General features: G+C 39.1%; 1 protein-coding gene across 2 annotated transcripts in view; it reads right to left on the bottom strand.

The window, feature by feature from the left end:
• Window positions 1–493: 493 nt before the first annotated feature.
• Window positions 494–26,470, bottom strand: part of TMEM135 (transmembrane protein 135) — a 192,627-nt gene continuing 166,650 nt past the window's right edge. For both annotated transcript variants that reach the window (XM_059816739.1, XM_059816745.1), the window contains 9 exons: window positions 22,294–22,335; window positions 20,189–20,335; window positions 17,932–18,001; window positions 12,393–12,560; window positions 8,577–8,640; window positions 7,812–7,888; window positions 6,075–6,173; window positions 4,420–4,487; window positions 494–2,816 (listed from right to left, as the gene is read on the bottom strand). In XM_059816739.1, coding sequence (XP_059672722.1) covers window positions 2,684–2,816; window positions 4,420–4,487; window positions 6,075–6,173; window positions 7,812–7,888; window positions 8,577–8,640; window positions 12,393–12,560; window positions 17,932–18,001; window positions 20,189–20,335; window positions 22,294–22,335 — 868 coding nt within the window. In that variant the 3' untranslated portion in view covers window positions 494–2,683. The remainder of the gene's footprint in view (window positions 2,817–4,419; window positions 4,488–6,074; window positions 6,174–7,811; window positions 7,889–8,576; window positions 8,641–12,392; window positions 12,561–17,931; window positions 18,002–20,188; window positions 20,336–22,293; window positions 22,336–26,470) is intronic.

Here is a 26,470-nt window from a genome sequence, read left to right as displayed (position 1 = left end):
ATCAACTTATTTTGCAGGAAGTTCAACGTGATCAAACAGACACCCATCATATGATCAAAAAACTAAATAGCCGTGCCACATCAGGTGGTAGGAAACGCTGCCATTTCAGTCACATGAGGCCCAACCGTCTGGCCACGTGGCAGGCAGAGCTGGAGGCGTGCAGCTTTTCGCTGCCTTTGTAACTGGCTGTGTGGCTTTCTCTGTTTAAAAAAGGAACATTAAATAACATCAACCCATATTGCATAATTACCCGTGGAAGCGCAGAGCTGAAGTTGTCAGCTGAACTGCTGTGGCATTACCTCTTCACTTACACTGTGTAAAGACTTCATTTTGTAACGAATATGTACAATTTAAATGCTCAGTCACACTCCTGGTGTTCCTTCACCACCAAGTATTACTTCACTGATGACTCCAGATGGCTTATTAACAACAACATAGACAAGAAGTCACTTTTCCAAGCAGCAACTGTTTATTATTGGGAAAAACATTAAGACTTTATTTTTTTTCTCTTACATATACTTGATTTGAATAAAAATAATTTAAAAAGTTTTAATTTCTTTTTATATTACATGAAAATAACTTGAAACAAGGACTGTGAATTTTGGAAGCAAGAAAACATACACAAAACTGTTGTTTAGCTGCTGAGATGTAATACTTGGATATTTTTTAACTCAAGTAGAGCAACAATCACAATCGTCATTCCAGTGAAGAAAATTAATCCATCTATAAAATATCTTGAAGTTTGAGAATGGTATATAGTTACACTAGAAAGTATTCACAACATAGTGTGTGAGTTCTAACATATTACCTAAAATATATAACTTCTCAGACTTTACAAGGTCAAATATTTTAGACCATATTCCAGTGGAAAAACACTACAAACCTATTACAATCCTTTTAAAGTTCTTGTTGAATTAACTTTTATTTCCTTTTGAGGAATTTTAATGTATTTCAAGCAATAAAATATTGCATACAAACTAGCTTGCAGAACTTTATTCACACTAACTTGGACAACCGCCGTTTAAAAGGATGAAGCACCTTTAGTAACAGCGATAAAGCATCACTGCTACAGTAGCTGATGAAGCAGCAGATTTTGTGCACAGATTGTTACAATTGTCATGACATTTCTGTAAATCTGATAAAAATGACTGTATATTCGGTAATAAGAAATTAAACTAATGGGAATTAAAATATGCTTAGGGCTGGGGTAGGATTGCAGTCTTACAAGACAGATTCTATTAATTAATCCAATTCATATCATCTGACAAAGACTTCCAATAAAACACTGATTTCTTCTTCTTTTTTCTTTTTAAAATACATGCAACCTACTGCAATTTCCATTCCCTGACTTACCTCGTCTCTTTTCAGTTGAATGTGAATATAGTTCATCTTTTCATTAAGTTCTAGGGTAATGAACACCATTCAGCATCACCTGAATGGATTCTAATAAAAAAAAAGCCCCAAAAAGCAAAAAAAGCAATTAGCATGTCAAGGTCTCGCTTTAGAACACAAACTATTATCTGCAGAAATAGGCAGGGTAAAAATGAGATGGAATTTGTGTAGGTAGTTATTTGCACTGAGTACCATATTAAATTTAATGTAACTGTCCCAGTCGTGGCTGTCTGACGGACCGATGGAAAACCACTCTTCACCGAGTACAAGGGAAAAATACTATTAATACGATCGTCAAAACTGTTCTCTTGTAACAGTCTAACCTCAGGGGTCAGTTCTCTTTTAAAGAAATGCCTGAAATGCTGGCTGGCGTTGCCGCTTGACAAACAACCCGATGTCATCTAAGGCAACAATGTCAAGCCCTTTAAAAATAAACATTTAATGTCAGTGTATTTTGGGGGATTTTTGTTTTGTTTTGTTTTGTTCTTGGCTTTTTTATTTTTGTAACTGTCTGCTGTTTCCAGCACCATCTCAGAGGCTGGAACGTTTCATTCCTTCCTCTGCCGGTTTTGTCATTTTCCACTTGGCAGATACTGGCCACCACACCCGGCTGCTCCTCATGGTGCAGCAGTCACCAGTACCGCCTTCTTATTTGCCTTGTCTGTTAGCCGTATCGCCAGTGGGATTTACAGCCCTGGAATGTGATTTCTGAATTAATACGCATTTTCTTTTCCTAAGGAATGCCTTATTTTGCAACCATAGCTGTGTAAAAACACTGCAATTTTAAATAACGAGTGGCCGGTGGCTCTTTTGAGATAAATCAGTGATGCAGTTTAGAAAGCCAACAAGGCATTTTAACCCGACTGCAATAGGTTTATGATCAGGTAAAATTACGGACCTGAACTATGCCATTTGTCTTCCTTTGTAAATTAAGAATTACTTTTAGTTTTACCAAGAAATAGTCTACTGATATGAACTATGGATTTTTTGAAATTATTGTGCATATTTATGTTTTACTTCTCTAAATATATTACTCATTTGTTTAATTCATTCAGGAATCTACCATACTGTCAACCAACTACAGTAATCCAGAAATATTTTCTGTGTACAGAAGGGGCTTAATCACTAAGCCACACCTTCCTGCAAAGCTTCAGTACTTTTGATCGGTAAAAAGCATTTCTCATTGACATAATACTGAAGTAGAGCCCAAGCCTCACCATATATACGACTGTTAATTAACTTTTCAGGACAAAACGCTGATGACATTCAATGACAAGATATACTATCATTTTCAAGACAGCTCCAGCGGTAGCTCCGGTGGTACAACCGTGTATCTTGGGTCAAGCTTAGGTGTGAAATCCTTGAAGTTCTTAGATGCTTCAGTACCAAATACATCTAAAACTTTCCTGTTCATGAGAGCAAACCTGAAAAGGAAGAGACATGAGAGAGTAAACAGATTATTCATTTGCTTTTGAAAATATAAAATTATTTTTTATTTATAAAATTATTAAAATAATTTCACTTCATGAAAGACTACCCAAATCTCTGAGATACAACCTTCAGCCTGCACTATTTAGAGATAGCAAGCTTTTCATCTTGGGCAATGAAGATTTAAAAAAATTACATTTGAAAATTCTGATTAATAGCGCTTTGTGTAGATACACTTTATATAACACAACTTGAGGAAAAAGGGAAAGGAGAGACCCCCCTTCTACTTCAACTTCACAAAAAAAGTCAAAACAAAATACACTACTCTTCTTTCTCACCCCAGCAGAGCAAACTCTGGCCATGCCTGCCCAAGTCTGGATAACAACTTTATGGGTGTTACAATCTATTTCCATCTTTTTAGTCTTCAAAATCGTTGAGTGAAAGACCTACGAAACATCGAAAACATCTTCCTCTATGGAGAGAGTGTCAAAATTACTATTACAGAAATTTGCTTCAAACAAAATAAATGAGCAGAATAGAATTTCTTTTTCCTCCCCTCTTTCAACTAAAGCAGTTTTAGGATTAGTGCACGAGGGAAAAATGCAGCCAAAACTGGACATCTGCACTGACATCATCCCCCGTGTCATGTTTGTACAGCCTCAGAGGTCGCCTGCAGACTGTCTCCAGGCATCCCAAGAAAAGCTTCCCACTACGTCTAGCAATGTATTCAGTCACCTCATGTCCAGCTAAGAGTGTACTGTGCCATGGGGAGTGTAGGTTCAACATGCTCCAGGGACTGGCCTCTGATTTCACTTCTATGTTTATAGTCTGGAGAGCTCACTGTCACGACAAACGTTACCTTTTGTAATCCCATTCATAAACTGATCTACATCAAGATTTGGATACCTTGTTTCTGCCACACACTATGTCAGTACTACAGTGTACATTTCACTTAACAGTATTTTTATAAATCAATTATAGCAAAATCTACTTTAAAAGGTAAGCATTTTAGATCCCTGCAGCGAAAGAGAAAAAATATCCAATAAGATATTACAGTGTAAATTTATGGTTATAATCAGTTAAAAGTTTTCAGTAGTTTTTCAAGAAAAAAAATTCCTTTCCCAACTGAAATAGGTGTCCTATAAAAAACTATTGAATCTTCAAAGTATTCTTAGGAAATAACTCTGACATTTCTAGTAATGCTTTTAAACATGTAGTAATACCGTGTTGTCGATCACTGTGCTAAGTGATTTCTTCAACCTGTATAGTTGTTTACTGGATTCTTCCACTGAAATCTGAAAGCATTCTACCCTCCATCTGAACTGAAGATAAAAAAGCCTTCAAGTAAAACACTCATCTGCTAAATAGTCTTAACTAGATTTAAGTCTTTGCTCCTGTCATTAGACTAAACCTAGCAGTGTCGCTTCAGCAGCCAAGAACTTCAAGTGGACTGGAAACCATTTGAAAAGCAAAGTAAATACTCAGAAAATTAGCCCATACGTACTCCTACGGCTCGGCTGTTGACAGCGAATGACATAGAAAGTTGAATGTGATCAATGGCCTGCTTAGACAAGCCATAACATACTCCCAATTACATACCTGCCCTTTGTTAGTCGTAAAAGAAATTTCCAGTACGAAGGTCTCAGGTTCTGAACTTCCATCACAGCCTGCAAGGAAAGTATTCTGTCAAAGCCAGCTGACAGCGTCAGGCAAAAGCTTCATCTGCTACATTACGTTGCCAAAACCAGTGGAAAGTAAGTAATGGAAATATTTTTTTAAATTATTTTAAAATCATCTCATGATTCATGGACCGAAAGCAGCTGTGATCACCTGCCAACGTCCAGCGCTATCAGTAGACAAACCGCTCACAGCTGAATTCAATGCTCTGTATGACCACCACCAGCACAGACTGATACTCCCAGAAGACTATCTTTCAAAAGTGGTGGCAGTTAACTTAGATCTCATTGCAGAGAAAGCAACAATAATCCTTATTATTCCTACATACATGATTTTGCACTTGTGGATGCCAAATGTACCTGCTATTTCATCCCCCACTCACTCTGCATTTTGTGATCTACCATTTCTTGCAGTCATTTTTATATTTCACATTACATATCTTAATTAAGGGTATATGACCAAAATCCTTGTCTTCTCTCTATTCCATTACTTTTCCAGGTCATTTATGAATATAGTGAGTAACAAACATCTCAGCATAGATCCCTTTGCTAATTTCCCCCTCCTTCCTCCCTCCTAAACCTAGCAATTTATTTCTAGTCTTGGATTCCTTTTCCAATTAGATATTAAGTAATGAAAAAAACATCTTCTCTTTTCTCATATGAACTTTATTTCCGTTAGCCTCATACGATGGTCCTTGCCAATAGCATTTTGGAGATCTCAATGCTGCAGACCTTCAGGCACATCCCAAGCACTAAAATATCGGTTCACTTTGATACTAGAATGAGAGATATTCCTAAATATATGGGAGCAATGAGGAGGAGGAGTGGAACTGTTCTGTTAACCACGAGACAGCAGAAGACTGCTTTAGGGTCCTTTTATGTGCTTTTTATTGAGGGGTACAAAAAATACATGCAGTTATGGAGGTCCAGAAAACATTCAGTGGGATGTTTCAGCAGAAGGTCTAGAAATGGAGAGATGTAGTGGAAAAGATAGAGTAATTTGGGTACCACTGAAAAGGAGCTTTTCTAGCTGATGCAGCCGATAAAAGGGCTAAGGGTGAAGGCATGTAATTGACTTGGAAAGTGCAAAAGATGATAACTATAGCTTGTTTCAAAGATAAAACTTCAGATTTTCTTACTTATTTTTGCAGATTCTTTCAAAGACGCAACTTTAATTCGTCAGCTGAAAGTGAAAACTTCTAGTTGATTAAAAAAGCATGAAATATTACAATATATTGTTTGTCTCCTTGAGAAACAGTCTGTTCATACATACTTATGAAAGCCCATACATTTATGTTCATCTTCTCGGGCAATGCCTTTTGAGATCCGTCCCAAAGAATTCAATGCTTTGTATAATGTATTCAGCTAGAAGCATATGAGAAATTGGAGGCCTAGAAATAAGCTTCCCACTGTGACACTCAAAAGCAGGATGCAGGAGCCCGAATTCACAGCATCTTGCTGGAATCACTACATCACACTATCTTTTCTGTATCACTGTATCCCTGTATTCCTCATTTTATTCAACATTTGACTTAAACTAGAAGAACTTCATATTCTGTTAGAAGACAGGATACTCACCGCCTGGAAGCATATCGATGTAGAAATGGCATAGATGATGCTGTCTGCATGAGGAAAATAGGGAACCTTCCCTGCTTCAATGCCTTTGAAGTATATAGTCTATAAAAATAAACAAGAAATGCTGAACGCAACAAAATAAACAAAATGAAAGTAGCTTTTCACTTTTATTTTACCTTTTTGAAGTAACATGTCAGCATTACTAACCTATGTTCATATATTTTCGTATATGTCAACAAATGTGACATTGATTGAGATAGCTTATAGAAGTTATCCAAGATCAATAGAGTAAGAGGCTATTAATGGGACCTAGCAACAGCTTGGGTGTTAAAAAGGTAGTATAGATCTTAAAGCTAAAAAAGGGAAAGTTTGCTATGTTAAATTCTTCATTTTAAAAAAGCAAAAGAACAATGCGATAACTATTCCAACAAAGTGAATATTCACTGTTCTTAAACAGCTTGAAATCACATACTTTTCTTTCTGAGAAAACATGTAAAGTTTATTTTCCTGAGCACAGCTTGACCTTCCAAAGCAGCACACGCCTCTTCGGTCAGTTACCCTTGGCTTGCGTAAAATGATAAAAGTAGTAAAGAAAAAAAAACAACAACAAAAAAAAAGAAAAAACACACAGCACTTTTCTTATTTCACTGCAGCCACAATGTCTCACAGTCCAGAGAAAACCATCAGCAAGACAAGATAATATTGGTTTTTTACAACTGGTGTTCTAAAAGTCAATATGGATAACTTGGATTTGCTTTTATATAACCAATATGTGAACTACCTTCAGAGCTTGATCTAGGATTACAAGGAGCAAGAATAAACAGAGTATATCTTCCCTTTTTATGTTTCTTTTTATACTTTAAAAAAAAAAAGTTCCATCGTTTTTATATTCTTTGAAATGAATTCGGCTCTGGTAATGGAGGTGGATAAATATCACTAGGGAATGAGGCCCTCGAGGTCTGCAAGAGAAAGCTTTGCGCTTTAGGGATGATGCATAATAAGAGAACACTCTCAACTTATTCCAGTGATGCTGTTGGGGAAACAACCATAACTAAGTCCTGATTTTATGGAAAAATCACAGTAAGAAATCACAAGCTGGTTAGCAAAGTATAATCAACATATGCAAACTCTACAACCTTTTTTTTTTTCCTGGGCTCCTAATTTTAACAAGTTCATAGAAATAATTCAAGCCTGAAAAATAGTAATTAGAACAAAGTTCATTGCAAAGCTGGGAATTCAATCAGTTGAAGTATACTGACAAACAACTCCAGCTATAGACTAAAACCTAAGCTATTTTGAGTTATCTTAGATTGTTAAATGCCAAAATTAGGGAACAAAGGCAGGAAGTTAAGCTGTAGCTTTTGGCAATAAATCTGCAATTAAGGACTAGGTCTGATTTATGTTTCTGGCAGAATAGACATTCTTGGAACTTTCAGATTTAAAAAATCTGCAAAAGCTAAAAAGCAAAGTGCTATCAGGAGATTAAAAAACATCATGGAGAATATACATGGAGACCAGTGGATAAAAGACTTTTAAAATGAGTCACAGAAAAGAAAATAAGAAAGAAATGAGACCACAGAACGGCACTGCCTCTTGGCACACACGTACTGAAACACACCACCACCACACAACTGTGTATTATGTTGGAATTGTCTGACAAAGCCTGTGAAGTTCATTTTCTTTTGCTGCCTTGAAAAAATGGATGAAATGAAGAACTTTGTTATGAGGGTAATATCTTACCTCTACTAATTTGGACACAAGATACATAGAGATAGTAGTACTTTTGTAAAACATCATAGAAATTCCTGCTAGACACCCTGTAACAATTAGAAAACAAAAGTATTGTTAAGGTTGTGATTTACTGTCGCCATTGCAGTATGTCAGCTCAACAGCACTGCATAAGATTATGCTTTCCGTTGCTACAACAAAGTTCAGTAATGTTCCTGTGCTGCCCATCAAAATCCGGTTTATGTCATTAAAAGAGAGTTTTGAAACGCTGAAATAAATCTGTAGATCCGTGCTTAGAAGCACAGCATCAAATTTCCTCTCTCATCCCACAAAGAAGAGAGACCTCTGATGTTCCAATACGTGACATGCACGAACAGCAGGGAAGGGCCTGCACCACCACACAAATTCCATGGCAAAAGGGTCCTTCTTCGGACCCAGTGGAGCCCATCCTTTCAAATGTGTATTCTGTCACGTATGGAAGAATAAGTATTTGAACCTCACATCTCTACAGGTGGAAAATAAAGGACATACATACAATAATATATTGTTCTTGAAGCTGACCATAATAGCCACACCATTTGATTGAATTTGCCTTACAATTTTAATTACAACTCTTTATTTGAAGCTACTTGAAACACTACTGTCACTTTGACACAACCGTGATGTACACAGTCCTGTTTTCATCACAGAAGTCTGAAAAGGGAACGGGAGGACAGACAAGAGAAATATTTGCAGAGTCCCAACAGAGGTAATATAAACTTTGTCTCGTGGACTCACCAGCTACAAGTGCATGAAGCTCATCATCTAGGTTTCGTACCCAACGCAGGAAGCAACTAGTACCCTGTAAGTGAACAGAGAAAAGGATTAGCCCTAGTTGCTTCTCTTTCAGAACACAGAGACTGGAGATACTTGACTATAAGCTAGTAACATAGCACACAGTATGAATGAAGAGTGTAGCGCGATGATACCCATAATCCACAGTACCTGAAACATTTCAGTGTTTTAATTAATAGTTGACCACTGCCATTTCTTTCAAAATCAGAGAGCAGATCAATCTGATTTGAATACCAATCTAATTAGTCTGGAGGGGTCTGGAGCACAAGTCTGATGAGGAGCGGCTGAGGGAACTGGGGTTGTTCAGTCTGGAGAAGAGGAGGCTGAGGGGAGACCTTATCACTCTCTACAACTACCTGAAAGGGGGTTGCAGAGAGGTGGGTGTTGGTCTCTTCTCCCAAGTGACAAGTGACAGGACAAGAGGAAAAGGCCTCAAGTTGCACCAGGGGAGGTTCAGGCTGGATATTAGGAAAAATGTCTTTACTGAGAGAGTGGTGAAACACTGGAACAGCCTGCCCAGGGAGGTGGTGGAGTCACCATCACTGGAGGTGTTCAAGGCACATGTGGACGAGGCATTGTGGGACATGGTTTAGTGGGCATGGTGGTGTTGGTTGATGGTTGGACTTGATGATCTTACAGGTCTTATCCAACCTTAGGGATTCTGTGATTCTGTGAATTCCAAAGCTAACCTTGAATTCACATCATCTTCATTTGCTGTAGTTGTCTAGACTCTTTCCCATGAAAAAGTCTGTTTTCAAGTACACACCAAACACCTTGAGATTCTTCCATACATCCAATAAATTCTGGAACCAGGAAAACACATTAATCTAAAAAGTTGGAACTGCATATGATTAAAAGGCACAGTAAAATGCATAATAACCTGTTTGTTGACACAGACAACAATACACAGCTGTTTAGGCCAGAATGGATGTAAGGAATTGTGGCTTAGGCTGCGTTAAAATATATTTCATTTGGATGACTGCAGGTTACCAAATGATCCAGATTGTTCCACATCTGCCACATCCTCTGCATTGTTTTTTCAACTGTTTTGGAAATTTGTACTTCGTCTCCAAATTTTATCCCTGGTAAATTTCTGTTTGCTTCTAAATGGTCTGAGATCTGCTTAGTAAGGCCCAATCCAGTGCTGAGAGAACATTATATAATTCAGCCCACTGACATCTACTTTGAGATATGTGTGTCAGTCTCTTAATCCATTGAATGTGTACTTTTCATGGAATCAAAGAATGATTTCTGTTGGAAGGGACCTCTGCAGATCATCTGGGCCAGCCTGAAACAGGTCTAATTAAAGCAGGTAACTCAGGAACTTGTCTAGTTGAGTTCTGAGCATCAGGATGAAGACTACGCAGCCTCACTGGCAACCTGTTCCAATATCTGGCCACGCTCACATGAAGACATATTTCCTTATATTTTTTTGGAATCTCCTGTATTCAGCTTGTATCCATTGCCTTTCATCCTATCACTGCACACCTCCAAGAGGTGTAGGTAGCAATAAAATCTCCCCTGAGCCTTTTTTCTCCATCTTAAAACCCAGTTGTCCCAGCTTCTCTCACATCGTATGATCCAGTCCTCAAATCATCTTCGTGGCCCTCAGGTGAAGCCACTCTTGAAAAAGACATTAAAATTAAAAGAAGAAATGGAGTAATATCTGTGTCCAAAAATGGACACAGTACCACAGATGTGATCTCACTAGCTGTTTTACAGTGCACATGAAATAAATTCCTTGCAAAGCCACTGATATATTACAATTGTGACAGTCAATTTTCCTACTCAAACTTGTAAACTAATTTAAAAAAGGAAACCAGGCTACCATGGCCAACTTATTTTCTGCAAAAGCATGTTTGCTGACATTAATTAACAGTAAGCAGAGCACAAAATATTAATAGTACAGCTACTACAATCCTACAATGGCATTGTGGACTGCTTTTAGGGACAAGATGGACTTTTTTTTAAAAGCAGTCCATAATGCAATTCCTTTGGGTTCAAAATGCATCAAGCATTTCCATTTTTTTGGCTGTGGTACAATCTTTTGGAGTGACTAGAATCTGTGCTGCCCTACATGCTTATTTCGAACTGGAAGAAAAATATAATGCAACTCAAATCTGTGTAAGCTATGGAACGCAAACAACAACAGAAAGTAGAATCATAGAATCATTTAGGTTGGAAAAGACCTTTAAGATCATTAAGTCCAACTGTTAACCTAACCCTGCTAAGTCCACCACTAAACCATGTCCCTAAGTGCCACATCTACATGTCTGAGTGACTCAACCACTCCCCTGGGCAGCCTGTTCCAACGTCTGACAACCCTTTCAGTGAAGAAATTTTTCCTTATGTCCAATCTAAACCTCCCCTGGCGCAACTTGAGGCCATTTCCTCTTGTCCTATCACTTGTCACTTGGGAGAAGAGACCAACACCCACCTCTCTGCAACCCCCTTTCAGGTAGTTGTAGAGAGCGATGAGGTCTCCCCTCAGCCTCCTCTTCTCCAGACTGAACAACCCCAGTTCCCTCAGCCGCTCCTCATCAGACTTGTGCTCCAGACCCCTCACCAGCTCCGTCGCCCTTCTCTGGACACGCTCCAGCACCTCAGCGTCCTTCTTGTAGGGAGGGGCCCAAAACTGAACACAGGATTCGAGGTGCGGCCTCACCAGTGCCAAGTACATACTTAATAAACCATAAATAAAGGTCAGAGTGTGTCACCCTCATAAAATGAGTATCTGTAGAACTAAATTACACTTTGCAATTGGAGCTTTTGAAAGACAGCAAAATAATTTCAGCTTTTTCAATTTAAATACTTTTTTCTCTAAAGGCTCTTTTCTTAAAGTTTGAGCAAAAATTTAATTTTCAAATAAACTCTGAATAGCTCATTTGCACTTTGCAATCAAAAATTTTAAACTCTGTAACCTTACAAATTCTTGTCTCTCAATCTGACTGCAAGTCAAGTAAAATGCTGTTTTGCTTCCAAATAACATTTGTTTTTTTAATTTTCAGTAAGTAATATTTACCCTGAGTAATACAGAATTATCTTTACTTTGCAGAGCAAGTTAAGTGGCTGTTGAAAAATCACGTGTGATTAAGAATACTAAAGTGCAAAAGCCACTTCAGCACTGCACTATGCAATATACTCTCCCTTAGGGCATGTGCTTCGCCTCATTCTCTTTTGGCATAAATAAACATCATTCAATTAATTCCAACAGTGTTGTATGAACGTGTATCAGTTCGCAATCTGTCATCTTATAACGGTGTAGAAGGGTAGATTTCCAAATGGTAAGTGCAATGTCTCTTCAGCTGCACATGATATATGTTCTGCAGTCTCCTGCTATTTAGTGTCAAGTAAGAATTCCAGATATTTGAGCCAAAAAAATCTGCAAATGGCTTCTCTCTGGCAACACTGCTGCTACTGCAGTCACTACTTGTGTCTGCACTAAAATGTTTTTGTGGAACAGCAAGTCCCTTTGAAATCTGAATTCACTTTCTCTGAAGTACTCCCTATCTCCTGATCTTGGTACCATGCTGCAAAATTCATCTGGTTTATTCAGAAACGAGAGAAAAAACACACGGAATGGAAGGCTAGTTTTCTGTTTACCATCTGATTACTGCAATACTATCGAATCGGTCGGTGACATGCTGTAGCGAAGAGTATCAGTAATACTGAGCGGCTAGACTTTTTGTCTCTTCGTGATATTCTGAAAAGTGAAATAAAAAACATGGCATTCATCATTTCTGTATGTTATAAGCTTACTTTGTATATACTGACGAAAGATCCCAGAAAAGCTCCAAGCTGGAAATTTTCCTTGTTATAGAAGAGGGAAAGTAGCCGGGATGGTTCTGTAAACAGATGCCGGAAGGTGGATGGAATCCGAAGGCAACACTGGATCAGGTAACCGATGCTAAACATCCTGATGAAGCCCTAGAGAAAAGAAAGAAGGATTTTGTGGTAAGAAACCACAAATTCAGAAAAAGGAAAAGTAAAAACATCTACAGAAGTACTTCTTTTTGACATCGAGCAGTTTAAAACCCACTCTGCAGAAACTATGTAAAATGCATCCCCATCTTCAAACTCAAGACCAAGCTTCTTTTTCCCGATTCCCCTGTAAAACAGCAAAGGCCATAAAATCATAGACCATTGACTCTCCTTTCATTTCTGTGAGTATCTGAAAGGCCTCAAGGGACAAACTCTATTTCCCTTCTGCTCCAAAATTCTGTCCTTTGAAATAATCCTGATGACTTCATTTCCAGGTTACTGACCAGCTTTTAACCACAAATGGGTATATGGAGGAAAGTAATGCGGTGGGAAAAAAGAGTACTTCCACTCAAATGTCTGAAGAAAGCACTAAATGAGGAAAAAGTCCACAAAAAATAAATTTCAGAAAGCGTGAGGATTAGAACTTGACCCTGGTGGCTTGGCAAGTGCTCATGTACTTTCCCTCAACCAAACTGGAGGCTGAGTGACGCCTGCAGCAAGAGAAAGGGCGAAACTGGAAGGGAGATCATGTGCAGAACTACTGAGAAAGGATAACATGGGTTCCAATGAATTTTTCTTGCTACTCCACCTTGGATACAGGTCTGCCTTTTTATACCATGTCACAAAACCACACTGGCTTTCTCTTTCCAAATTCTTCTCCCCCATTTCTTATAACTTCCTCCAAAGCTTCCTATCGTTATTCTTACCCTATGGCTGAACTTCTCTAATAATTCTGAATAAAATCTATCCATTTTTTGACTGGAAGTTGCCTTCTCTGAAAACTATCTGTGCACTCACCATTGGCAGATAAGGCGGGCACCCAATGCTCGTGATTTCTGTAGCTCATTTTTCAGAAGATACTCAGGGACACCGAGACAATTCCAGTTACAGGGACAACTGCAGAGGGTTTGACTGAGCAAACTTTCAAACTCAGAAACTCAAAACAATTTTGCCTCCTACAAAACTTTATAATGCATCATAAAGCTCATAAAATTTTATGGTGGTTAAACATCCAGTAATAAACTCTTCCTGAAGCAACTACTCTCCCTGCTTCTCGAGAAGTGGGTTATGAGAATCAAGTGGAAGAAAATAGATTGTGTTATCCAATGATCCAGTAGCTATGAATGAAAAATTGCCATTTCTTCCTCTGCTACTCTTAAAGGTATGTAAATTGTACGTACTGAACAGCTAACTACCCAGTGTTTTCTGATCTTGTAATGAAAATGCCTACTGAATGGTATGCGAGGTAGGCAGAGATGTAAATGCACTGGGAATTTCCTGTAGTTCAAATGTCAAAATTCAGATGAACGTATATTTGCCCCTGAAATAAAGAGGCACCCTAGTGTGAAGCTCTCGTTTCCCCAAAAAATTAGATGATTACGATACCAGGTACTATGATATAAAAAGAAAGTCCTAAAGCCAGCAGTTATGAACAAAGCCCAAAACGAGAACAAACAGCAGAACGCTATGTTTGACTTTTTCACCCAGCTGAGGGAAAGGGTACTCTGGTGCGGTGAGGAACACTGCATTGGGAAACACTTACATTCCAGCTGGAAACACTCAAATATAGCCATGATTTTCTTTTTATGAGTAGCCTACTTGGAAGTGCTGAACTGAAGAACTGAGGCTTAGTTTTGACATGCACCAAACAACAATAAGTACTGCACAAAATCTTTCTATTTAGCTCATTAAATCAACCAGGTGAATCCATATCAAACTTACAGGTGTTTTTCAGAGTCACAGAAAGTATTACATCTTATAATCAATGCACAATATTGTAACTTTTCTCTTCCATAGAAAGACCCCAAATGATAACAGAGGTAGAAAACAGCAGAGTATGTGCAGAGCACTATAATAAGCATCAGTGAGCAAAGAAAACCTCTGCTAAGAGCCTTTTCTCCATAGAGATTTTGAGTTGGGACTCAGGTCAGCCAGAAGTAGCAGCACAGAGAAACTACAGATCTGCAAAACTCCTTGAATAAGCCTTTTTTTTTTTTTTACTTTTGAGAAATAGAGTTCTTAAAAAGTTAATAGTACAGTCAAGATATTGACTATAACTCAAATCCAGAAAATCACGTGTGTGCACATAAACAGAGTTCAGTAACATACCAAAACTCAGTCAACTTGTTGCAACATATTAGGAATGTTAAAATAATTATTTAAAATACATTAATTAAGATACTTAAAATTTGTTCTGGCTATACGGTTGCCCATGTTCCTTCAAGAGACAGAATGCAGAGATTACAATCATCAGAAAATAATCTCATATTCTTTTTGGTCATCCTAGTCATTAGGTAAGTTGTGAGGGTAATCTGGTGTCATCCACAGCATCAGCAGAAAAAATGGACAACTGGACTACTACTGCTGGCTAATGTCTCCTCATTGTAACCAACCGGAATAACAGAAGAGGACAAATACTGTTTGACTGCTTCTGGTAGCTCTTTTCAGACATTTACAAACCCAAAACATATTTAAAATTTGAAAGCAAGTCTATGAAATCAGGTAGTGTGTCATTACTAAATGTTACATAAAAGCTATCACGGATTACGTCAACTAGCTAATGTGCATTTAAATGTGAAGCAGCAGAAAAAGAGCATGCAATGACAAAGCACAGATATGATAATGAGAAGACGAGAGGTTCAAGCGTAAGGGAAACTATAGCACGGAGGGGAAATTTTGGCAATAAGCAGCTGATCAGATCATTATCAGATTTGAAAACTCCCTTACAGATATGGAATTACAGAAACATGTTCAAATCATGTCAGCTGACAGTTATTACCGATCGACTCCAGGAACAGCCATAGAGAGAACTGAAAATGCTTTAAGAATTTTGGATCTTTAAAAATCCAAATACATCAAAACAAAATTTTTCACTCATGTTTTAATTTAAAAAAAAGTCACAGAAAAGGCAGGAAATTCAAAGATCTAGCTGCCACTTCAGTGATAGTTCCCTGATTATATTATTGTAGCCAAGAATAATTTATACTAAAATACTATACAAGACTGGTACAAGAATGAAGTACAGTTCAAATGCACAACTGGTTTCTCTAAAGAGAGAAGAGCCTTATAAAAATGTCTCTTTCTGAATTATTATTTTTAGTCAGGTCAAGACTTAGTTCAGCTCCGTTATCAGTTCGGTTTTCTCCTCCTCTCATCCCCTTCAAGGGTATATGAAATGCGAACAGAACGATGCTGAATAAACAACTGAAGAGGACAGAGATTCCTGAATATCCACTCTTTGTTTTTCCTGTTCTTTGAATCGTTAACACGTCTCCCCACCCAGCTAAGAAAGGATAGAGAGCAGTGCAGGGATGGCCTACTGTAATCTGAGGAACTCACAACATGAAATCAGATTTGGGTCCCTCAACTAGAGTAATTCAACAAGACTAACTCCTATTTCTTGGTCACCCTTCTGTTCTAAAGGCATTTCAAGCTCATTATATTCCATAATGGTCAGATCACCTCTCTCTTTACCCGTGAAGTCACACAAACAGCATCCTTCCAGCAGATTATGACAGTTTTCCATGGAGAAGAGGCATCGGTTCCATTACGAGTACTCTAAAAGAAATCCTTACTTGTTTGTTCCAACTGTGCTTGTAAAATAATACCGTGGTAGGAGGGTACTTACAGACTTGACTGCTGAGCACGCAGCACAGAATGCATAAGGATTTTGTGTGAGATTAATAAATAAGCTCAGGAAGAAAGTCTGGACTAACAGTACTTAAGAGTTAATTACTGTAAAATATGCCTAAGTAATGAAAGACAGCACTTTATGTAAAAATGCAGCAGACTGAAGTTACCACAAGGCACCCATGTAAAAAGATGCACACTAGGAGATACTACCACCGGCAGAAACCTGGAAGCGCAGCGTACCAACCCACAAAATCACCTCTGCTTAATTTTCATCTTTGTTTTGAATATAATATTCACTGCAGTCTTGGACATTGATTCTGAAGGCCAGACATTGAGATCTATGGGGAAAACACAGAGTGCTCTGCAAATGAAGGCACAGGGAACGTTTGCTCCCCAGAGGATGCTGACGGAACACGAGCACTTAGGAGACGGAAGGCAAAGCGGGCCAGGAGGCACTGAACAGCAAACGTACTGCACGAGGCACTGAACAAGCACAAAGCAAACGGAAAGTCTGTGTCCCCAAAGATATTACGCCTTGAAGAAAAGAGCCCATGAATGAAACATTAAGTGGACTGAGATAGCGGTGACAGGTTGTAAAACTGTAATTTTAATCAGGGTTCTGCTAAATATATGCCATACCTACAACAGAAAAGTGACATAACTATCCTGAACTATTTGTGAATGCTCTACTGCATGTTCTCCTCGTAATTCAGCAGAACACTTAAGCACCATCTCAAATCCTATCAACTCCAGTGCAATTCATATCCATGTTACACGGTGGTAAGCTAATATACGGCAGTGTAAAAAGAGTGTTAATACAACACAAAATGATGCTGTTAATAAACATACATGAGTAAATGTTGTGCTAGATCTCTTCTGATTTAAGTGTAGCTCTTCTGAGATAACATTAACCGTATATGAAATTTTAATTTTGAAAAGTTATTTTTGAAAGTAACGTGTATCAAAAGCATCTGAAGATACTCGAATCCATTTTTGCTGCTCCATAAATAAAAATGGGTAAATTATTAAGTGATTGAGATCTTCTGGAGCCTTACCAACTCCTAAAACAGGCAGAGCAGGTGGCACCACCTGTGCCAACCCAACGCCAGCCAAAACAAATCTCTACACAGTGCTCCTCTAAAAAAAATGCGCTGATCACATTAATAATGGAGCATGAATTATGCCACCGGACATAAACAGCTCTTCCTGGGCGCAGCAACTGGGACCAATCTCTCATTACCCTGAGCCCTTAAACTAAAGGAATGGAGGAGCGAGCCCAGCGCCCGCAGCAGCGTGCCAGACCCGCGCAGCTGCACGTGCGCCAGACCCGCGCCGCCTGCCGAAGCAGCACATTCCAGGTCCTTTATTTAGGGTGGAGTCACAAGTGGGCTCAGCCGTGAAGTGCATCACATAGTTAAACAAGTTCCTTGCTCGCTAGTCCATTTTTTCCCACACGTTTTATGTTATTCATTCACTCCAGCTAATCTGAAAGACCAGAGAACTTTAACCCCACCACCACCCCGCCCTAAATTGAGAAAATCTGTTTTCAGGCTTGTCACATTTTCAATAGAAGAAGAATGAGTAACAGGCTCTGTTCTCACTTCCTAAGTATATGCTTTTTCTGGCTAAAGACTTTTACCCTGTCTTTGCCAGAGTTTGTCAATCCAACTTTCTCTGCACTTACTTTAATACAATATGAGATGCAATTATCTCCATAGTGTTTACAGCATCTATGCCTTGGGCCATGTTTGCACCTGCAAAAAGCACAATGAAACACATATTAACTCGTAGCTGTTTTCAGCGTCATCGACAGGAGACTTCATAAATTTTTCTTGCCTAAAAATACATAAAGTGCTATTTTCCCACCACTCATTCTTCCCGTGACCCACCGAAGGGCACTATGAACTTTTATGATGCCATAAAAGGACAATAAAAACTAACAATACTTTAGTTGTACAGTAAGAAGTGTCTGCACACTTATTTGGATCCAACCTCTTGCAATGCTACACATTAAATACAAAATTAAAGAACAAATTTTTCTGCTGTGGTCAACAGGGAAAAGTGATGTGACCCATCCTGGTCTGTCTCTGCTTCGTGGTTCTGGAAGGGTATTTGACCAAGCATCCGTTACCTGTGTCCTTACATCCTTCATACCATTGTAAGGGTCATCAGAGGGCAATGCAGAACATACAAATGCACAGAGATACCCTATGAGAGTTCTCTCAATTACAAGCCTTTCAATTCTGGGCTATTGCTTCCATCATGTTGATTTTTATGTAGCTCTTACTTTGGACTGAGAATTTGACTTTAAGCATTTAAAAGAGACTGGCTTGGGATGGTAGGACACGTGGATCATACAGTTGTTAGCCCTGCATTATGTAGAATTAAAAGTAGTAATGTCATATCAAGTCTGAACATTATATTTTGCTACAGCAAAATATTTAAGTTTTAATGCAAAATAAATGACACAATTTATACACTGTGCCAAATATCTTGTAAGTTTTGAATCATGTACTATAAAGTCTAATGGCCATAAATCATCTGTGAGGTCAGTTTATGTAGCAAAAATTGTAATGAGAACGTGATCAGGTTACAGGCATTTAGACTCAATTATATTGAAAAGAACCATATGGAAGAGAAACCTGTGAGAGCATTAGGACTGAAAATTGAAAGTTTTCTGAATGTCTGAGACAAGAGTTTCAAAACCTTAAAGAGAAAACGCTCTTCGCCACCCACAGCCCCTTGATCTTTGTATTTAAGGAACAGTGGAACTATATCTAGCAAACTGAATAAGGGGTATTTAAGGCAAAATAGGTATAAGCAACTCAGCTAAAAGAATCTGCATATGGCTGGAGCTGTCTTCTCCTTGTAGGTCTTTTGTTGCATAATACCGTCGTGCCTGAGAAGCCACTGATGACTACCTTTGTATTTTTCAACTGTAAACCACAGCAGATCATAGGAAGTCACCACGTGATGTAGGTCACTTCATTTTTGCTCATTATCTGAGCAAGTAAGATAAGCCACAGCTTTGAGAACACAATGCACTTGAAAGACTTGTTTCTCTCGTGCATGTCAGCAGGTAAAGATCTGGTCATGAAACCACCCCTGGAAGGTCAACGGAAGTGAACGTTCACAGGTGTGGTATGAACAGACCCCTGATCCATTTTTTATTCCATCTTCCCCATAAATGAATGACCCCTTGTGGTACCCAACGTGCCTGAAGCAGACAAATCAAGCACAACAGAAGTATATCATCTCAACATACTAGCCTGAAAAGCTCTCTGACGGTCATTTCTTTAAGTTCATACTAAAGGACAATAAACGGGATCCTGTAGACCAGGAGGGAACCCATCTTACCTAGTTTCAGATGTCTAGATTTGACCTTGTGCAAAACAGTTTTAGACTCACTCTTTGCTTTGCAATTTCCTATTTCCTGACCGAGGAGGCAGGCCAGGTGCTACCAATCCTGTTCTTAAGGCAGTTCTCGTTTATGCAGTACAGGGACATAGGTCACCAAAAAGATGATGTTATGCTCACTTAAGGTGACCTAAGTGAGGTCTGCTGAGGTCTGCTGCTGTGCAATTTCACCTCCCTAATAACATTACTAGCACCAGCAGAACCATGCCGTGAGCTGGCTTTGCTGAAAAATGCAGAAAAAGCAATCACAACTCTGTAACGTAGAACTAATTGAATTTACTCTCCCTTGTTAGACAACTGCACATGGCAAGTCATTGCTATGACATACAGGTCTTAAATTTTGCTTTCATTAGAGTTCATCATTTGTCACTACTAACTACCCAGTAAAAACGAAATGCAAAACACTTAAATGCAAAGCAAAAGTATTATAAAACATTGCCAAATACAATGTAACAAAGCATTAAAATGAGCTAAGTAAGAATGATTGATTTTGTTTTGTTTTTCGTTTGTTTTCTTTGACTCACACTTTGTCCATGAGCTTTTTTGTTAGAGCCAGTATGTTCATTGGCTGCGATATTTTTTCACAATGCTTTATCTTTCTATCTATTTTTGAAAATGCTGCTTCAGGTGAAAATGAATGAGTGGGGATTTCTTCTTTCCCTACAATGAACCTGAAAGAAAAAACAAAACAGAGCAAAACAACAATTATATAAATAACTCAAATAAATATATTAAGCGCAATATAAGTCTCTAAAGTCTTTAAGACAAGCTTGAAGTTACTACCCAGAGGTCTGCAAAATAAAATGCATCCTATACTGCTGCCAAACCTTGTACCTCTTTGAAAAGATCAATTCACCGACATATATTTAAACTTCAAATAATGGTCACAATTGCTGCCAGGAATTTTTTTAAACTAGGAACAAAAACATTACTGAGGAAGTCCATGGCTCATACAAAGCAAGAACACCAAAAGAAGAAAATAAAGAGGCACATGAAATATCTCAATTATCTCCCGCAAAATGGGGTTTATGTAACCCCATGTAAGGATGATGATTACTATAATATTTTTATAAAATATCTATTTTGTAAAATCTTCAAAATGTTTTCACTCCCACCAAGAGCATCAACTTTGTTTTGCTTGGCTTCATCTTCAGCCCTCTTTCTTCACCCAGAAGTTGATATTGTCAATATACCGGTTCATCTTGGGTGTAGAATTACTGTATATCAAGGGCAAAGGAGGCAAGATGTTTCCTAACATTTTGCACTATAATCCAAACTACACTGTACTGTGGGAGTCTTGCTGAGGGCAATGAAGGTATAAAAACTCTGTCATTCGGTATGTGACTGTAAACTGGTGATTTCAGAAAGCCGTGTTTCTGCACGCTGCCACAGGAGTGTTTCATGTCCATATTTCTGGACTATAGACTGAATTATTTCACTATTGGCACGTTATATCAAATTCCACAGCTGTTTCATAGCTGCAAATGCTATAAAATATTTTCCACTACCAACAACAGCAAGTCTGTCTTGCTTGACTTCAGCCCTTTTCTTCACCTGTAAGTTGACACTGTCCATGCACTGGGCTGTCTGAATGGCACACGTAGCAGAGTATGTAAGGGACAGATAAGACTAATGTGTATAAATACAACAAATAAGTGAGTAAGACCAGAGGGTCCCGTCATGAAGTAAATTCTAGGAGAGCCTGGACTACTAGGGCAGACACAAGGTTGAGATATCTCTAACGAATTTCTTGTATCAGAAATGGTGTGGGCAGCAGGAGCAGGGAGGGGATCGTGCCCCTGTACTCGGCGCTGGTGAGGCCGCACCTCGAATGCTGTGTTCAGTTTTGGGCCCCTCACTACAAGAAAGACATTGAGGTGCTGGAGCGTGTCCAGAGAAGGGCGACGAAGCTGGTGAGGGGTCTGGAGCACAAGTCTGATGAGGAGCGGCTGAGGGAGCTGGGGTTGTTCAGTCTGGAGAAGAGGAGGCTGAGGGGAGACCTCATCGCTCTCTACAATTACCTGAAAGGGGGTTGCAGAGAGGTGGGTGTTGGTCTCTTCTCCCAAGTGACAAGTGACAGGACAAGAGGAAACAGCCTCAAGTTGTGCTGGGGGAGGTTTAGATTGGATATTAGGAAAAATTTCTTCACTGAAAGGGTTGTCAGACATTGGAACAGGCTGCCCAGGGAGGTGGTGGAGTCACCATCCCTGGAGGTATTTAAAAGATGTGTGGATGAGGCACTTAAGGACATGGTTTAGTGGTGGACCTGGCATTGTTAGTTTAAGAGTTGGACTTGATGATCTTATGGGTCTTTTCCAACCTAAATGATTCTATGATTCTATGAATCACAAATCCCATTTTTAGAAAGATAAGAGATTAATGCTCCTTCAAAAACATGCAACCATATGTCTGCATTTCCTTTCAATAACAGTCCCAAATAAGAAAAGATTCGACTTCTGCCAGCAGCATATGCCTTCTTCAAAATATGGTGTATACCCCGAAAGTTGGAAGAGTTTTACAACAGGACGATTTTTCGTAAGAAAACCCTTTTCATACAATGCAGCTGCCACTGTACATGATTCCTCAAAATCTTCACTTTAAGCTACATACTCACAGAAACTTTACTTACTTTAGTGCAGAGTATGTAAAACCTTTCAAGCCATCTTTGCACCTGAAACATAAAACAAACAGTTTTCGCTATAATGAGCTGCTTGCAATATAAAGTGTTATAGATTAACTATTACATCGAAGGGCTGTGGATGAACATCAGCTTCTCATTAATGGAAAACAGCACGTCTGTAACAACTCTGTGGCTATCCCCAACTTCACAGTTGTCACCACGGCCTTGGGACATCGCAGAAACAAAGGGTACAGCATACAAATGCCAGTGCTTCTCTCCTTCATCCAAACTAAGAGTGGAGAAATTTTTCAAGAATGGTGACAGAATCACTGGGGTGACAATGGAAGATTTCATGTGACAAAGAATTGTTACTTTATGGAAGAAAGTCATGATGAGTTTTACAAAACATAAATGTTACTGTAAGGAGAGAAAGGAGGGTTGGACCTCGATAAAAACCCCACCCTCTTGCGAAGAGCTACAGGGAATAGTTATTCTGTCTTTGAGATAAACTGTTCTGCTTCGCACATTGCTGATCTCTGCAGCTCGTTACTTTAAGAAAACTCTCAATCTGAAAGTCCCAGTTTTTTAATTATGTAGCGGTTGTTCTGATTCTGAGCTTGATTATATACATCCTTCCTTACAGACTATAGGGCTCCTTGTGTGAATAATGACCACAGTAAAGAGTCCGTAACTGGCTGGGAAAGTTTGAGATTATTGACTTTTTCTGTCCAGGGAATGATGAAAGGAGTTGAAGCTTGCAGCTGCTACAGATTCTTCCTCAAAGACTTCTCAGAGCACCATTGTCATGTTGGTAGCAAAGCAAAGAGCAGATACTTGGGGTTTTTTTTCCCCCTTTTTCTTTTCATAGGATTGCATCGTAGGGAATACATGACAGAATACATGAAGCACAAACTAGTAACTTATCAACGCCATAATTTCAAAAACACGTCTACTCTAAGAGAAGACAGGACAGCAGTTGCAAAAGCTTCATAAGCGGGAGTGGATGAACATAATCCTCCACCCTCTGCTTGCAAAGTCCAAGATGTCCCTGGAAAGTCTGTGCCCGAACCTTCCCGAGAGCATGTGACACCATCTCCCAGAAGACACCATGCGTGGTCAATGCGTGCTACCTATGACTGGATACATATGAACAGCGGGAATGAGATGAAAGATGATCAACAGATCAATAGAGTCTTGCTCTATTCTGGCAGGCAAGTGCCTGGTGCGGTGCTGGTAAGACGTCACAGCATTAAACACTCCTGGGAAGTCTTCCCAATGGTATGGCCTTCAACACATAAGTCTTTCCAAGGAATTGGTTTTGTCACCATGTGCACAGTACTAAATAAGTAGAAAATTCATCCTAAGGATGACGGAAGTCCTAAGGACTTTCTCTTTTAAAATGACTACACTTCAAATATTGGTCATATGATCTATAGGGGTTCAAGGTAACCTTGCACAAATAAAATTTTTCATTGTATCTTTAATTAACATAGAACTTTGTAACCAAAGTTATATAAACATTTTACTTTTTAGGATTCTTTGCCTGTGGAATTCAGAAGCTGAAAATCATCACAGCACTTTTACAGAAAGGTGGATTGAAACAACTGGTGAGCGATAGACTGAAGCAAATGAAATCAGCTTTGCCCAGAGATCACAGCGAATCACTGGCAGAACTACTAACAGAGCCCAAACACACAAGGTTTGCATATAGCTGCTCTGTCCACAGAACCATGGTCTGGTATCACAAGTTTGATTTTAAACCTCCAACTGACTGCAAGTTAAATGCCCTTTGCATTAAGGGCATTCAACACATTACATCTGCAAGCTGCCAGCTCAAGAATAGGGCCTTAGTTTCTACTTTTCTTTTCCAGTAAATTAAAGCTATACACAAACAGAAATGTAAACATGCATATACGTGTTTCTCGAACAGTATCGAAACAGAGAAGTAATCACAGCGTGAGCACAACGATGTTTTTGCCTTAATCACTCCAATGCAACGTTGAGTTGCGAGCGTTCAATTATTCCTGTCCTGCACCAGCAGATGTCCCTACCCAACTAGTGCTCAGGCTGCCCGACCTGACTGATGCCAGCCTACAAGTCATTCGCTTTAAACTCTCCCCAAAGAAACTGTCAGTCAAATCCTTTCTTCACTAATATTGGCAATCAGAAGACATCTGAATCACCGAAGGAGAAAAGAACACTCCAACCTTCTCCTCATTACTCCAAGAAACATAAAAAAGATTTCTAATGCCTATTCTAATTACACAGTTAAAGTCAATTTTATGCAGGAAGTATTTGGTGTATTGGAATTTTATTACCTATTCTTATTTTTCTCGTTTTATTAGTTATTCTATGTAATTACAGAGCTACAGCTATGAAACCCCCTGCAAAATGCACCAAAGTTAAATATGTAGTTCAGTATCAAAGTAATGCTAAAGATACAATTCAATTTTTTTCCCATTAACTTCCTAATTTTTTCTATTATAACACAGTATAAAAGTGCAATTTAAGTTCTTAAATAGAAGTTAATTCATGCTGCTTGCTATCTAAAATATCTTCTGCCAAGTCATTATGCGAATCTAACAGGTATGTGGAAATATTGCACGTTAAGGGTTTCAAAACCAGGAGTCCTAGAGAAACAATACTTTTCAATCAAGAGTAATTTGCACTGTAACTTCCCCTTCTCTGACATGGCAATTTTGCTCTTACAAATGAAGCAGCAACTAACAACAAAACTGGAAAACTAATTTTGGGCTTTACATCATGAATTCAGTATTCAGGCTTCAGAATACTCGTCTAGAGATTGAAGCTGCCTTATTTATTTACTCACTAGGTACACAACAGTGGCAGCAACAAAAAAAACCCCTCTACACTGACTCCAGACACACTTCTCTTTGCAGAGAACAATAAAAACCCATGCAGGGACAGCACGGAGACGTCACAAATTCAGCAACTGGCCTCAGCAGTGACTGCTGAGGTTCAACCCTAGCTGCACATGGCATGTTTCATGAACATCTGGCTTCTAATAACTGAACTAAGACTAATGATTTGCTTCATACAGCCACTAATTGGTAATAATAATGCCACCGCTAATTGGTAATAATAACTTTTACTCAATGCTTCATTGCTCAAGGGGTGAAAAAGTCTGCACTCTGCTGCTGACCCCCGCGAGCCATTCAAGCTGCAAATGAGCACAGTAAAATACATTACATGTGCCCAGCGTTGCAGATACCCCTGAGATGGGAAAAATCTCAATAGCGTATTATAAGCTTGTTTTTAGGGTACTATTCAACCTGGAAAGTCTGCGATAATGGGTAAGTTGTACGCTGGTAGAGGTACTCAGCGTAGCTCGCCTCTGCTACTACTCCCACCACCCTGAATGTCCCAGGGACCGAATCCCAAGCTGCAGGAGGGCGGCACTGGTTTTTGCCCATGGAGCAACAATTTAAAGGGTGCATAATCTGGTTACGTTTTCCCATCAGAAGGGAATTTGTCCCTGGTACAAGGTCAGTGGCACCAGCACCTCTGCGGGCTGTCCACATTGGGCACCGCGTACCTGATCAGACAGCAGAAATGCTCTGCTCCGCTCCAGCTTGGATTTGGCCAGAGCCATGGTTGGAGCCAGAGGAGCAGAAGAATCAAGGAGCCATAGCAATAAATTTGGGTTGTCCAAATTCCCCTGCTGGGACAGTTTTGGCACATGAGCAAATAGGGTCGATTTTCATCGCGCATATTTATAACATAAATTTAACTTAGGGCCACACACATTTATTTTTTCATAAAGAAAACAGCAGAAGTGGAATAGAGCCAAGGCTTGATACTAACTATACTTCCAACAAGACATGAACTAACTCTAATTATTTATGTTTGTGTATGTGAAGAGGTGCTGTACACGAGCTTACACTACTCTCCCTCCATCCTGTGGGAAGGAGAAGTTCCCACACTGAACTGTAAGGCTGGATGCCAGCAATTATGTTTTGGGGTTTTTTATTAGTATGCCTTGTCATAAATCTTCTAAAGATTTTCTCTGTGACCAATTGATATACCCTGCACAAAAAGTCTTCTGAGGAAACAAGTCACTTTTCACCCACGGAACTGGTAAGGAGAAAACAGCTCACAGCAACAACATATGCCATGTTTAACAACATCCCCATATTGCTTATGTTATCCTTCAGGGTAAGAGTAA

The sequence above is a fragment of the Gavia stellata genome, chromosome 1, assembly GCF_030936135.1.
Source record: "Gavia stellata isolate bGavSte3 chromosome 1, bGavSte3.hap2, whole genome shotgun sequence".
In the NCBI taxonomy this organism is placed as follows: Eukaryota; Metazoa; Chordata; class Aves; order Gaviiformes; family Gaviidae; genus Gavia; species Gavia stellata.
The sequence above is the reverse complement of the archived record's forward strand: the minus strand, read 5'-3'. Positions and strand labels throughout refer to the sequence as shown.